Source organism: Pleurodeles waltl, chromosome 4_1 (genome assembly GCF_031143425.1).
Source record: "Pleurodeles waltl isolate 20211129_DDA chromosome 4_1, aPleWal1.hap1.20221129, whole genome shotgun sequence".
NCBI classification, from domain to species: Eukaryota; Metazoa; Chordata; class Amphibia; order Caudata; family Salamandridae; genus Pleurodeles; species Pleurodeles waltl.
The window spans coordinates 58,891,849-58,908,054 of record NC_090442.1 but is presented as its reverse complement, the minus strand read 5'-3'; the positions used below and the strand labels follow the sequence as shown (position 1 = coordinate 58,908,054).

Below are 16,206 nucleotides of genomic sequence, written 5' to 3'. Positions count from 1 at the left end.
TAGTGTTTCCTGCCCGAGTCTTGTGCACACGCATCCCTGTAAACAGCACAATCTGGGGTGACCCACTTTAAAGGCGGTTCTTGTATAGACTCCAGAAGATCTAGGGTTCAGCTGAACCTCTCTAGGTACAGACCTTTCACCTTCAGGGTGAACACAGGATACTAAGGCAGGAATATTACTATGTTTCAGGTTGCAAAGACTGTGTGGTGTCGTAGGTCTGTGACGAAACAGACCACGTGACACCGGCCGTCCTTATGGGGGCGATTCCAACTCGTGAGGAGTTGGTGAGCCCCGGATGTACTGAGGTGTGTTTCACCTCTCGTTTAGAGTGTAGTGGTTTGCTCTCGGGTTAGAGAGCAGTGATATAAATAAACGGGGGCGTGGTCTAAAAGGGCAGTGGCCGCGGCGGGCATGCAGATCGGCAGAGCACCGTGAGCGCAATAGCGTTTGCCGAGGCCCTTGAAGACCGCGTGGCCCCACGAAGCGGCAAAGACTGTGTGTATTTATTTATGCGCCCAATACCATCTGCACGAAGTGTACTAACAAAAGTTAGTACATTACATTGGCGACGACGGCGGACGGAGCCGCGCTGTTGCGCCAGTGAATAATCCTGGTCTACACAAGAAAAACGGCGAGCAGTGCTCGCACGGAGAGTGCGTTTACAGCGCTCATCTCGTTTAACGCAAGGCGGCGGCCGCTATACACGTGGTGCTCGTGCCGCGTGTGAAGAAAAAATAAAAACGTGGTGTTTCCCCGGGCGGCGAAAAGCTGCACCCAGGACGGCAGCCACTCATCAAGTGGTGCTCGTGCCGTACAGGTGTGCAGCTTCCCTCAAGAAAAAAAAAAAACGTTGCCCGCAGAATACTGCCCAGCGACATGGGGTGCGAGATAAAAAGACAAACACTGCCTCAATTGAAATGAAATGGGGACACAGCTAGCACCCTCACCGGCCCAGTGAGTCTATCTACATGTTCAATTCTGGAACAATACACGAGGGATACCCTAAGCCACCCCATCTTGATCAGGTGATGCACTTGGCACAGTAGGGAGCTCGCAGTGCAGATACGTTACGCATTTCCCCTGCCACCAAAGAGAACTTTAACTTTTTTGGAGCCATCCGTTCTAACGCCAGACCACAATGTCAGCCATACCGTCAGTGGAGCCGTTCATAGTCGAGGGTGCCCTCTCAGCGCAGGCCCCCAAATGGAAAGAGTGGGTAGAGAGAGTACTTCTCTATTTTGAAGCCACAAAGGTTGGAAACGCTGAAAATGCGCCATGTTACTCCACGTAGCGGGAAAGGACATCTACAAAATATCAAAAAACCTGGTCGAGGACACCCCAAAAACACATACCACACTCATTGCCGCGCTGAACAGGCATTTTGAACCTATGGCCAACACGGACTACGAAAGGTTCATATTCCGGCAGGCCAGGCAGCAAGCGGAGGAATCACTGGATGCATTCCATTTGCGGCTCAAAGACCTAGCGAGTTCATGCAGGTTCACTGATGAAACGGAGGAGGTAAGGGGACAGATAATACAAGGTTGCTCTTCGTTGAAACTCAGGGAACGCATACTGGAAGAGTCAGGAAAGTCACTGCCCGACATCCTGCAAATGGGGAGAACAAAGGAGCTATCGAAGGCTCGGGCATCCCACATAGAGGCAGCCCTGCAGCATCCCATCAAGGAAGAGGCCACCAATGCAGTCATGGCACCCGCAAACAGACAAAGGACGAAGCCAAACAGACCGCAAGGGAGACAGTGTGGATATTGTGGGGGAACACACAAACCGTTCGAGTGCCCGGCGAGAGGCAAAACGTGGTCCAACTGCGGAAAGACAAACCACTTTGCTAAGGTGTGTCGATTAAAGAAAGCAAGATCAGGAAACGCATCCATCAATACAGCATCAAGCAAGTCAGAACATGGCAGCGACATGGATGAGGACGACAATGTTGTGCATGTGGTCCATGTTCACGGTAGGGAACACTGACAGTAGGAGGGCGAAACTGCCAAGGTGTCAGGTCCATATTGGCACCCACGAGACTGTTGCAGTGGTAGATACGGGGGCGCCAATTAACCTCCTGGCGGCAGAAGAATATCGGCGAATGGTGCCAGCCCCGACCCTGACCAAAGCCAAAGTAAGGGTCTACGCCTACGGACAAAGTCCCCCCCTGGCCCTATTAGGGGCATTCCAGTCAGACATCGCTTATGGCTCACAATCCATCCCGGCCAGAGTGTATGTCACGGAGGAGGGACAAGGAATGCTGCTTGGTTGTAAGGCGGCGGAAGAACTGGGAATAGTTACTTTCGCGTTCAGCATTCATCAAGAATCTGTGGCGGACCTGCTGGCCAGATACAAGGAAGTGTTCGAAGGGATTGGGTGCCTTCGGGGCCGTGAAATCAAACTACACATTGACAAAACTGTCCAGCCGGTAGCTCTCCGACACCGGAGGGTGGCCTTCCACCTTAGGCCACAGGTGGAAAAGGAGCTAGATCATCTTGAAAAAGCCGGTATTATTGAGAAGGTATCGGGCCCACACCTTGGGTGTCACCCATCGTGGTAGCACGAAAACCCAAACAGCCTGGGGAGGTCCGCATATGCGTGGACATGCGCCTTCCCAATGCCGCCATCAAAAGGGAGAGGCACTTAACCCCCACCATTGACGACATCCTGGGCGAACTCAGTGAGTCGCGTTGGTTTTCCAAGCTCGACCTTCGATCAGGGTACCATCAGTTAGTACTAGCCAAGGAATCTAGGTATATCACGACATTCTCCACTCATGTCGGGCTGAGGAGATACAAACGGCTGAGCTTCGGGATATCCAGCGCTGCTGAGGTATTCCAAAATGTCATTCAGGAGCTGTTGGCTGATCTGCCGGGAACCATCAACGTTAGGGACGACATCCTCATCCATGCTCCCACAATTGCCGAACACCACTCTCGCCTTCAGAGTGTACTTCAGCGCATACGAGACTCAGGACTTACCTTCACCACCGCAAATACGAATTCCTGAAAGACAGGATTCAATTTTTTGGGTACATCTTTTCTGCAAACGGCGTTGCCCCGGATCCGGCCAAGGTGAATGACATCAGAATTTCCCCACCTCCCAACAGCGTCACGGAAGTCAGAAGTTTTTTGGGGATGGTCAATTTTTGTGGCCGTTTTATTAAAGATCTGTCGAATCTTACTCAACCTCTTCGGAGGTTAACCAAAGCCTCTGAATCGTGGGGCTGGAATCAGATGAACAAAAGGCGTTTGAAGCCATTAAGGAGGCGCTATCCAGTGAGACAACGCTAAGGTACTTTGATCCCAAAAAAAAGACCAAGATTGCTGTCGACGCGGGACCGAAGGGTTTAGGGGCCGTATTGCTCCAAGAACGAGTGGGAGGAGTATGGTCCCCTGTCGCATATATGCCAGCAGGTCACTTACCGAAAAGGAGCAACGATACTCCCAAATAGAAAAGGAGGCCATAGCAGTGCACTGGGGTTGTAAACATTATCACATATACGTCTATGGCCGCCCTTTTGTTGTGACCATGGATCATAAGCCTTTACTACCTCTATTCAATGGCACCGCTTCAAAGCCGCCACCGAGGATAGAAAAATGGATGCTACAGCTACAAGACTATCGATGTCGGCTGGAGTATAACCCAGGGGCGGAAAATCCGGCGGATTACTTGTCTCGTCATCCCAGGACAGCCTCAGAGGTAAAGATGTCGGACGCACTAGAAACGGAAGAATATGTTCGGTACGTGACTGACCGATCCCGACCACTACCGATGTCAATGGCCGATATCGTCCAAGCCACCAATGACGATGATTGTTTGCAAAAAGCACTAATGGCTGTGCGACACAACAAGTGGCACTCTATTATGAAGCAATTACCTCTGTTGAACTCTGACTCCCAGCGCATTCTCAAAAGTTTATTTCATGTGAGAGGCGAACTCACGATGGATGAGGGAGGGTGTTTGCTACACGGCAGTAGATTAGTTCTTCCGTCGAGTCTCACAGGTAAGGCGGTGGAACTCGCTCACAATGGTCATCAGGGTATGGTTAAAACCAAAAGTCGATTGTGCTCCAAAGTGTGGTTTCCTATCATGGATGAGCTGGTGGAGAAAGTGGTGAGGTCTTGTATCTGGTGCCAAGCCACAGGAGAATCGCCAAGGCTTGTGCCCGTCGAGACTGAGCCCGCTCCAGAAGGTCCATGGGTGTTGGCGAGTCTGGATTTTGGCAGTCTGCCGGATGGTCGACACACACTGGTCATAATTGACGACTTTTCAAAGTATCCCGAAGTGGAGATTATCTCCTCCCTCACGGCTGATGTAGTGATTTCAAGTCTGGAGAAAGTCATGGCCACCCATGGTATCATCTTAGAGGTCAAGACAGACAACGGTCCTCCGTTCCAAAGTCGTGAATTTTCAGAATATCTAGCCAACATTGGTACTAGACATCGGAGGATCACCCCAAGGTGGCCCCAGGCCAACAGTGAGGTGGAAAGGTTCATGAGGATTTTGAACAAGGTGATTTGCATTGCCCATGCCAACCACCAAACGATGGATTATGCAATATACTCCTTTCTGCGAAATTACCGGCAGACCAACCGGTCTCCGAGTCATGTGGCATTTGGGAGGGTTTCGACCGATCTGATACCTCATCACCCGTCTTGGGTGCCTCCACCTCCCAGTCCGGATCAAGCTCAGGAACGACGATTGGTCTCTAACCAGCGTGCCAGTGTGCACAGGCGGTCAGCTCACTCTGATCTCACTGTGGGTGATGCTGTGTTGCTAAAGAACCATTCTACTGGAAGTAAGTTCCGCACAACCTACAGCCCCACTCCATGGGTGGTCATCCGCCTGGAAGGGGTCTGCTGTGGTGGCAAGGCGAGACGGAGAAATAATAACGAGGAATGTGTCTCTGTTTAAACGATTCTTCCCTTCAGGGGGCGGATCTTCAGATGAACCGGTCGATCACTGAGATGATTTCCCGTCGTCAGTTCCCTCCACAAGCGGTGATGGTCATCCCGTTCCTGTGACTGGTCACGAAGGACTTATCGCTGTAGAGTCAGTGGAATCCCCAAATGGTTCGGGGGAGCCTATTCCGGCATTAGGTCGGGCTGAAGCCACCAGATATCATCTGCGCAGTAATCCTTGCCCATCAGTCCGTCTACGTGACCATCAAGTCGATGTTTGACGTTATGTGCGCTGTTTTGTTTGTTTTTTATCTTTTTGGAGGAATGTGGTGTCGTAAGTCTGTTACGAAACAGACCACGTGACACTGGCCGTCCTTATGGGGGCGATTCCAACTCGTGAGGAGTTGGTGAGCCCCGGATGTACCGAGGTGTGTTTCACCTCTCGTTTAGAGTGTAGTGGTTTGCTCTCGGGTTAGAGAGCGGTGATATAAATAAACGGGGGCATGGTCTAAAAGGGCAGTGGCCGAGGCGGGCATGCAGATCGGCAGAGCACCGTGAGCGCAATAGCGTTTGCCGAGGCCCTTGAAGACCGCATGGCCCCACGAAGCGGCAAAGACTGTGTGTATTTATTTATGCGCCCAATACCATCTGCACGAAGTGTACTAACAAAAGTTAGTACATTACAGACTGCACAGCTGTGACTTCCATCCATGATGTATCGGACAGACTGTGGCAGGCACGCTGACGTCTGTCTACGGCGACGTTATCTGCCACGTCATTGACACGTGACACTTGCAATGCTCCTCTGCATCTCCCTACTTTATTTTCTGGGATTTTTTTGCTTGGCACTTCCCTCACTATAATCACCAAGGGCAAAAAGCAAAATATAAAATAGGGCTGCAGGGTTTAATTCATTTTCTTTACCAACTATGCTTACGATTTTGTGTGAGCCACTTTGACTACTGAAAAGTGCCCTCTCAAAGGTCAGTCCCACTGTTTTACAAGACAATACGGCCCTACGCATGAGTACCATCACCACAAGCGATGCCATCACCAGAGGGGCCAAGGCCACAAATATTGTTGTCCACCAGTGTCTTAATAATAGCTATTATTATTCTAATCATAAATTGACACTTCATTGACTTTGAAAAGGTCATCTCAACCTCTGGCATAGAAGTCTCTGTGCCCGGGCTCAGGCCTTAGGTTTGTTTGTACTGATTGGCACATGTGCGACAGGCATTAGCATTAAATGTCAGACTGAGGTTTCAGCCATTTACAGACATAATTTAATTATTTGCAAACGTAAGGGCTCTTTCCCCCATATATTACTGTAATTGACAGGGCCTCTGGACAAGTCTGAAGAACAGACAAGGCACAACTCTATTTTCAACCCTTTGTAGAAGATTGAACCTTTCAAAAATTGCAGACACCAAAATCACAGATCACCAGCTTCACTAGAGGGAAACAAATTGCAGGTATCGCTGGCCCAGCAAGGCCAGTCGCTTCTGAAACACGATAAATTCAAAAGGCCCTGATGGCCTTTCTTCAAAGTTTGCATATCACGAAGGCAAGACAGATCTTGCTCCTGGACCCCACACTTGAAGGGATCAAGGCCTTCTGCCAGACACTTTAGCAGTCTTTCCTCTCAGACGTGGGATCTAGAGCCCTGATTACCGCTGAAACCAGTCAGGTGTGAGGGAGTGCAGCCCTCATGCCAGACATTTCCCAGAAAGATCCATGAGTGGTCCCCAGTGGCTGAATATTCAGCCTGCAGTTAAGAAGAACGAATGTAAAAAAAATACTTGCTTTTAGGTCGAGCGCGCAAGCGCTCTGAAATACTGTAACCTAACTGTGGGCTTTTAACCACTCCCACCACACACCCATCACTATCACTTGTTCATGGGCTTGCCTTTCCAAAATCCTTTGTTATCATTGGTAAATGCTTTAACTTTGTCCCCCCTTGGGGCAGTTTTCTTACCGCCTTGGCCATCGACCCTATTACATGGATAATTTCACGTTTGCCGATACGTTTGACTGCGAGCAAACTTCTTTTTCCTTTGGAGTCTCTCCTGCATGCTCACGCTCATGGCGGCCGTGGCGCCTTCAATTGGCTCACTTATGACAAATGTTTTACTTTTCATTTTCAATTTATGTGGCAAGAAACGTCCAGTTAGGAATTTACAATTCTGATGTAATAGCTCTATCTCTAGCAAACGCGAGACACATTGCAAATGCTCGTTTAGTCTATGAGATCCAGACAGAAGATGCAAAGTAAACCAGCATTTAAGAACGTGATGCACAGAACACATTTTAGTGACGAATACCGCACATTATAGAACATTTTAAACTGCTGCTTTTTCAAGTAATACGGTACTAAAGTTGAATGTATTTTTGCAAATAGTTTTCACGTGGGAGCGACCTGACCCTAAGGTTTCTCCCTTCATGAAGTCTTTCTTCCATTACCATCCTCTGTGGTGATCTGACACAGAGACCTTTACGCTGGAAGAGAAGGGACCTTGTAGGCAGCATAACTTTCTCCTTCCTTCTTCAATATAGACACAGATTTGAAATTGCTTCAAAAATGTCACCTTGGTCATCTTTAACAGGTGTTAATCTTCTGGCGTGACGTCAAACCCTTAACTGAACAATTCAGCAAATGGGTATGATCCCCTCTCTGTCCAAATTTTCATATTTTCAACTTGAGATGTGCTCATTGCTGGAAGTGGTCTATGCTTGTGGCATTGGGGTACACGTAAATGCTTGCAAGTCATGCGCTGCTAGGAAATCCCCCACCTGCAGTTCACCTTTGCGGGCTGAGGCAGCATGAATGAAACAGATGGGAAATAATAATAAAATAAAAAGTAAGGATGAGTTGGGGGTGAGGGGTAAAAACACCTCCAATAAAGAAACCAAAAAACAGGATCCACTGGGAGACCCTTTCATAAACAAAAAACGCACAGGTCATGGCGTCGCATTACTGTATCATGGCCGTCCCCATGGTGATGCTGCCGTCCTACCTGTAAGAAGAGAAGAGGTTGCAAGAATTGTGGTTTGATGAAAAAATAAAAACAAGGTAAGGAGGGTAGGGAGGGTAACTTCCAAAGAAGAGGTATCCTCACCGGTGGATACTCGCTGAGAGAAAGCGAGTATAGGGGATTTTATCACAATGATATATCTTAGAATCAATATTGGTGATCAGCAGACTTTCTGGAACATGCTGAATACTTGGGCGATATATCAAATGGACATGTGCATATGGATCTGTTGATCACTGGGGCTCGTGTGTCAAAAACCTGTGCAGTTGTTGTTTATAGATAAAATTGATGCCGAAATGAGAACCCTTGCAGAATCTTTCAAATCCGCGAGCAGAGGCCTTTCCCCTCCACCCCACAGAGCACATAGTGAGAAACACAAGAGACTAACAGGTATCTGTTCTTCTGTCCAATTTAAACTAAGCCTAGGGCTTGAAAATATCACCAATGAATGAACAGCAACAACTGCTGATAAGCGTATGGTACAGCTTGGATCCAGTATACAGTTTTATCCGAGCGGGATAACCGTCAAATGGCGTTATCCTTACACCTGAATAATGGAGACAGCCCACAAAGAGATGCTCAGAGAATTCATTGGTCAACTGTAAAATTCAAACCCAAGTGGCCTTAGGAAAGGACAGCTACAAGCTTTATCCTAGATAGCTTCTTGAGCACAAGGGGGCATTTAGTCGTTGACTACTTGGCATTCTATAATCTATGTTCTTCAGCGTTAATCTGGACGTCATGACCCATTCATTGACATAATCCAGATCACTTGATAGGGCAAACCATTTTGTCCATTTCTGGAAACAATGAACTATAATTCCAGTAATAAGGACAAGTGCATGATTGACGTTCAAGCCAGGGTAAAACAGAAATCAATACAGACAGTTAACCTACCCGCAAGCACCCCATGCACCAACCTAACAATATCGATGGGGGCAGAGGACTTCAACGGAAGTGGCCAGCGCTGTCATCACCAGAATCCCAGGTCCTTTCTTTCGCCAGATCATAGACCTGTCGGTCAGCACAGGTACCAAGATGCCCTCACAGGCAACCACTAACCGACATAACACCAAACTTAGATTAAAACTAGTGATAACATCACTGAAAATGCTTACTGTATCTGCCTTGTCAGTCACAACAAAGTACCAAGTTAGCTTTGAATGAAACTGAATATGTACATTTTACAGTCACTAATCAGAGCAATCTCATTTTAATAAAGCTTTACTCTCAATAACTCCTTGACCCAAAGACCACAATTTGAGCTCAGAGATCATCTTTAGACCACTCTCAAGCCAGGAAAGGTATCCAACGCGTGCTAGAGCCCAAGGGGAATGCGCAAATGTTTCCTTCAAGCGTGTGCGGTGTTGACAGATCTGCAAGTAGTAATGTTTGCCAGCTCCACAAACCCTTAACTTCACCTTCAAATTCCTGAAAAATAAAGTTTTTTAAAGAATGGTTTACCACATAAAAACTTTTTTCTAGAGAATTCTTCCACTAAAATTAGGTTTTGCCGTGGTCCTTTCCTACAGATCCTACTATACCATGATATTTTCGAAGAATTTTTAAAACTTCGTAGCCTGAATGCCCTTCAATAAGATTTGTAAATTTTGAAAAAAAAAACACTTAAAAAAAAGCAGAAGCAAACCTTTGCAATTTCACACAATCCATGATATAAAGCAGGAACGTTCAGCCAATAAGACAACCTCCCAGACGCAGGCCAAAGTTCAGGATGGCTCCTGCATGGACCCTGTATGTTTAAAAGTGTCTATAGTGACCAATAATCTGAAAGGAACAACCTGAAAGTGAATACGGTGACCAATGATCTGAAAGGAATAATCTGAAAGTGATTACAGTGACCAATGATCTGAAAGGAATAATCTGAAAGTGATTACAGTGACCAATGATCTGAAAGGAATAATCTGAAAGTGATTACAGTGACCAATGACCTGAAAGGAATAATCTGAAAGTGATTACAGTGACCAATGATCTGAAAGGAATAATCTGAAAGTGATTACAGTGACCAATGACCTGAAAGGAATAATCTGAAAGTGATTACAGTGACCAATGACCTGAAAGGAATAATCTGAAAGTGATTACAGTGACCCACCTGAAACGAATAATCTGAAGATGGTTACAATGACCAATGATCTTTCAGGAACAATCTGAAAGTGATTGCAGTCACTAATAATCTGAAAGGAATATGAACACCGAAACTGTTTACAGTGCCCAATGATCTGAAAGGAATAATCCGAAAATGGTCACAGTGACCAATGATCTATAAACAATGATCTAAAAGTGATTGCAGTGACCAATGATCTGAAAGGAACAACGTGACAGTGATCAGAGTGACCAATAACCCGAAAGGAATAATCAGAAAGTGATTACGGAGGCCAATGAGCTGAAATAAATAATCTGAAAGTGATTTTTGTGACCAAGGACCTGCAAAGAATAATCTGGAAGCGGTCACTGTGACTAATGACAAGAAAGCATCACACATATTTCCTGAAAGAGACCTGAAGCAGGATTAAAAGAATAAGCTTGCTGGTTAGAGGGAGGGGTTAGGGGTTAGGTTCATTTGTAAAGGTACCCCATAGGGTTTGGGTCATCACACACACACTGTTAGTGTAAATTAATACAAAGAAACCATCATTAACATCGAATCACACAAAGGAATGCCAAGCCCAACCCTATACCCCCTGTTGACAAATCCCATTGCTGAGCCCAAGTAGAGGTGATGCTCACACACGATGGAGGACCATGACGCGCCGTTGTCCCTCGGCTTGTAGAGCAGCTTGACGGAAGTGATGGGGCCGTGGCCAGAGTAGCGATCCATGGGGGACACCACGAGCTGCCGGCTCTGCCTCAACAGGAGGGCGGGCGGAGACAGAGGCGTGGGAGGCACTGTGGAAAAAGAGGAGGATCAGCGGTGGATTATCCTTCAGCAGTCACACCACCACCTCCACACACTTCACCGCTCTCTCCTGGTCTGCCATCCACAACAAGCAATCTGCAACTTGCAAAGAGGCACCAACAACACGTGTGATGAAAGCAACTGGTGTTACAATTTGCTTCTACACTACATATCAGCATGCTATGGAAGAAACCGTGTTCACAACACAAAGTATACAACACCAGTACCAACCACAAAGGGATAACTGCAGGCCATGGGCAACTAGCCATTGTTTGTTCCTTTAGGAGACATGTTCTAGGCAGCAGAGGGAAGCAAAGCAGAAAATGACAACAACTAAAGTGAAAACTCACAAGACACATCTAAAGCTTGAGTCATGAAGGGACAGCAAAGCACACAATGACATCAACTATAGAAACAACACAAGACCAGCCCACAGCTCGCCCCATGAGGGGACATCAAAGCACACAATGACATCAACTATAATAACAACTCAAAAGACCCATGTGCAGGTCAAGTTAGGAGGGGACAGCAAAGTACATAATGGTATCAACTATAGTAACAACTCAGAAGACCAATCCACAGGTTGGGTTATAAAGGAACAACAATTCACACAATTACATCAACTATAATAACAACACACAAAACCATTCCACAGCTTGCGTTCTGAGGGGACATCAAAGCAAACAATGACATCAACTATAATAACAACACAAGGCCAACCCACAGCGCGCTTCATGGAAGGACAGCAAAGCACACAATGACATCAACTATAATAACAACTCAAGGCCAACCCACAGCTCGCGTCATGAGGGGACAACAAAGCACACGATTATATCACCTACTACACCAGCTCACAAGACCCATCAACAGAAGGCAATACACACAGCCACTGCTGGGGGACAATGGGAAGAAAGCATGGTCTCAATCCAAGAAATGTCAATAGTCTCAAGGGACCTTTGCAGGCCTAATATTTGTGGAGAGCAAAACATGCTTTAGAGTCACATCATCACAGAAGAAAGGACACACCTTTGGTGCTGCAGAAGGAAGAGCAAAGCATAGTACGGAGACCACTTATGGATTGAAGATAATCCCAAGACACTTCCTCCTTGTACAAAAGGGGGAAGAGGAATATATTATGTCGAAGCATCCAACGCCCATACATGGAGTCATAGGCCCTCATTCTGACCCTGGCGGTTTGTAACCGCCAGGGCAGAGGGCAGAGGAAGCACCGCCAACAGGCTGGCGGTGCTTCCGGGGCAATTCTGACCGCGGCGGTAAAGCCGCGGTCAGAAAAGGGGAACCGGCGGTTTCCCGCCGGTTTTCCCCTGCCCCAGGGAACCCTCCATGGGGATTCCGACCTCCTTCCCGCCAGCCTGTTCCTGGCGGTTTACACCGCCAGGAACAGGCTGGCAGGAACGGGTGTCGTGGGGCCCCTGGGGGCCCCTGCAGTGGGCACTGCAGGGGCTGAAAATCGCGACGGGTGCCACTGCACCCGTCGCACCCCAGCAAATCCGCCGTCTCCGAATGGAGCCGGCTTCATCTTTGCTGGGGCTTTCCCGCTGGGCCGGCGGGCGATCTGCTTGAGATCGCCCGCCGGCCCAGCGGAAAAGTTGTGATCACCGCCGCGGTCATTTGACCGCGGTGCGGTGTTTGGGCGGTTTCCGCCCGCCGGGGTCGGAATGACCCCCATAGTCATTAGCCATCAAGAGGCCAAGGGCCACATGTATGAACATTTGGAATTGCAATATCTTAATTGCGATTCCATGCATATGCCAATTAGGATATTGCAATTCCAAATCTACAAAACTCCATTGAGTTTCTTTTGCGATTCCAAATGGGTCACAAACAGACCTGACTCATTAATATTAATGAAGTAGGTCTCAATTTGTGACCCACTGGGAATCGCAAACATCACAGGGATGGTGGCCTGCTGAGGTCAGCAGACCACCATGTCTGTGATTACTTTTAAATAAAGCAATCTTTTTTTTTTAAAACAGTCAGTTTTCCTCAAAGAAAAACGGAATGAGTTTAAAAAGCAAAGAATGTAACGCTTCAGTTTCATTTTTTAAGAGTAGGCAGTGGTCTGTTTTCGCATTCATTCACAAAGGAGAAGAAGTCCCTTGGGGACCCTTTCCCATTTGCAAATGGGTTACCACCAATTTAAAATTGGTGGTAACTGGGACTGCTTTGCGACCGCATTCACAGTCGCAAAACAATCACACATACCACTGTGAGTCGCTATTAAGAAAGTACACCCTTGGCATTCCCCTTCCTAATAGCGAGTCGCAAAACCCGTTTTGGGATTCGGTCAAAGATTACCAAACGGCAAATTTGGGTTAGTACATTGGAAAATGCTTTTTTTTTTGTTGCAAACGGCCGATTCTGTGAATCGTGCCGTTTGCGACCAAGAAAAAGTTACGTACATCTGTCCCCAAGATACTATTGTGAATTAACCAAACCACATGATTGGAGGAGAGTGAACTATACCATGGGGTGGGCCACTATACTATACTATACTATACCATACTAAACTGCTTGGATTTATAGACCACATGGCGACCCGCAGGCATCCCAGTGCTTGATGTGACGACACTGCATAATGGGCAGACTTTGTAGCAGTTAGTTATCAAATATCAGACTGCCAGCCCTTCCTACCTCCAAAACCCCATCTGAGTTTATCACATCAGTGCTCTAGGGAACCATCCATCGTTACCACTCACAGGACACAGCTAGTCACAACCATGGACAGACAGCAATGCGTGCTGTGGAATGAACCACTGACAGGCTATAACCTCACCTCCACAGTGCCCACCTTGTGGTGCACCGTAAGCATGCCACTGAGTGAGATGTGTAACACCTGCAAGCTGGTCCCACGCAGAGGACGTTTACTGTGCTCCATATCCTCCGAATCAATGCTCACCTTGTAACCTTCTTGACTTCGCCTGAAACCTTGGACTCACAGTGCGAGAACACTGAGGCCACCACAGCGGTGCCTGCTCGTACACCTCACTCCTGGGTGGTGCTGAAGACCTGGGGGGGGTCCCTAAGGTGCCTCCCTGAAGTCCTACTATGTCTGCCCCTCCCCCCGAGGTTTGACATTAGTCCTGCGTTTGGACTTTCCTGAGGGTTCACGTGACCTTCAGAAGCCACAACTATGTGGATCAGTGACCTTTTCTCTGACCTGCTGCCTGGGTGATGACGTCATCAGGAAGCTCCCTTTGTCCACGGATCCCATTGAAATGGTCTGTTTAAGGCTTAAAGCTCTTCTGTTCTGCCCCTTTTGTTTCCTCCTAACCACAGGCGCCCGGTGAGCGGATACTTCCCGATTGTCACATTTAAGCGTTTCAACGCCTCGCCAGAGGTAGCAAGCTATATATAAATTCAATTTCAATTCAGTAACTCGGAATCAGAGATAGATCGTTAGCAACAGGAAGCCCAGTCACAACTAAATTCAACACAACCCTCCAGGCTAAAAATAACCTTTTGCCCACATGGAATGGGTTTACTCCTCCACAAACGTGACGGATATCCCATCCCCGTAGTACTATGACATTATATCCTATGGAGATCGTAATATGGCGGACAGGATAGCGGTCACGTTTGTGACGGAGTATTCCATCTGCTGAGATGTAAATCAGGCCCTAAGTGTGGGATTCAGGAGTAGTATTGTCTTACCCCTTGAATTCAGGAGAAAGGCAGGAGTTCTGCAAGAGTAAGTCACACCTGCTCATAGCAACAACTATGAACCAGGTCCTTCAAAACCAGTAAGGCGTGGTGTAGTGTGTATTTGTGTGTGTCTGCACGTATGGCATGGTGTGCTACATGTGGTGTGTGTGATGTGTGTCTGACCAAATGGTTTCACAGTTCTTAGAGTTCTTGGGTTGCAGTGAGCTTTGAGAGGGGTGAAAGATGGTTTTGACACTACTGTATACATGGGGCTACTTTCTGACCCCTCCCCAGTTCCTATGCATGTGTGAAGCATCCTGATGTCCAGGTGCCTCTCATGCACATGGGACTACTTTCTGATCCCCCCTCCCAGTTTTATGCATGTGTAAAACATCCTGATATCCTGGTACCTCTAATGCACATGAGTCCTCCTCTGCCCCCCTCCCCAAGTTCTTATGCATACCAATGTCATAACCAGTATATCATAGGCTCTAGTTCAAGGAAGTCAATGGGCTTCTTGACCACTGTTAGAACTATGAAATACAGCAATAACCAGTGTTCAGTGGGGCCCTTAGGTCAATGGCCCAGGTGCCACTGCACCTGCTGCACCAATGGAAGCTGCACTCCTGATGCATGTGTGAAACCTCCTTCCTTATGTCCTGCTCTCTCTCATAGAAATGGAACTCACTCTGCCCTCCCACCCAGTTCTTATGCATATGTGAAACCGCATACTGTCCGGCTCCCTCTCATGCACATGGGACCTCCTTCTGACAACCCCTCCTCACCTCTGATGGTGGACCGCCTGTGGCCAGCTCATGTCCTCACCTTTTACGCTGACTTGAAACCTCCTGCTGTCCTGTCCCCCGCTCGTCGACACGCGACACTCCCAGAAACCACTGTCAGACTCACGCAGCGGGGGGAGGAAGAACTCTGAGGTGGTTTTGTTGCTCTCCATAATGGCTTTGCTTGCCTGGGAGAAAGAACATCAAAAGGGAATGTTTTTTTTGTGTGAAATGCATATACAATAGAAAACAAACTCAAAGCTTATCTTATATTGTCCCTCCTGATTTCCTGGGAGTTGTATAAGAAGCAGAATGTTACCTGGCGGAGTATCCCATAAAGAGAAATCCAAATTATCCATTTACGGTGATGTCCACTATTGAAAATCAAACCATGTGCACTAGGGCACTTGGAGATAGCATCCAGGGAACCAGAAGGGCCAATTCATTGAGGACCTCATTGGGTCAATTCAGTGAAGTCCCCATTATGAGTGGAGATAGCATGCAGGGCATCAGATAGGTCAATTCATTGAGGTCCTTTTTACAAGTGGAGATAGCATCCGGGACACTTGAATGGTCAATTTATTGAGGTCCTCATTATGGGTGGAGATAGCATTCAGGGCGCCAAAATGTTAAGTTTGCTGAATTCCTTGTTACAGTGAAGATAGAATACAGGGCACCAAAAGGGTCATTTCACTAAAGTCCTCATTACGGTGGAGATAGGATCTATGGCGCCAAAAGGGTTAGTTCACTGAAGTCCTCATTACAATCACGGGCACCAGAAAGGGCAATTCAATGAGGTCTTTGTTACAAGTGAGATAGCATCCAGGGCATAAGAAGGATCAATTCATTGACTTCATTGAATTCTTTATTACTATAGCGACTGCATCAGAAGGGTCAATTCA

The 16,206-nt window shown here is 47.4% G+C and overlaps 1 protein-coding gene across 1 annotated transcript in view; it reads right to left on the bottom strand.

Annotated features, from left to right (window-relative positions):
- The window catches only part of TIE1 (tyrosine kinase with immunoglobulin like and EGF like domains 1), a 177,877-nt gene that overhangs the window by 78,275 nt on the left and 83,396 nt on the right, over window positions 1-16,206 (bottom strand). The window contains exons 9-10 of the mRNA XM_069227791.1: window positions 15,348-15,492; window positions 10,688-10,846 (exon numbers count right to left, since the gene is read on the bottom strand). Coding sequence (XP_069083892.1) covers window positions 10,688-10,846; window positions 15,348-15,492 — 304 coding nt within the window. The remainder of the gene's footprint in view (window positions 1-10,687; window positions 10,847-15,347; window positions 15,493-16,206) is intronic.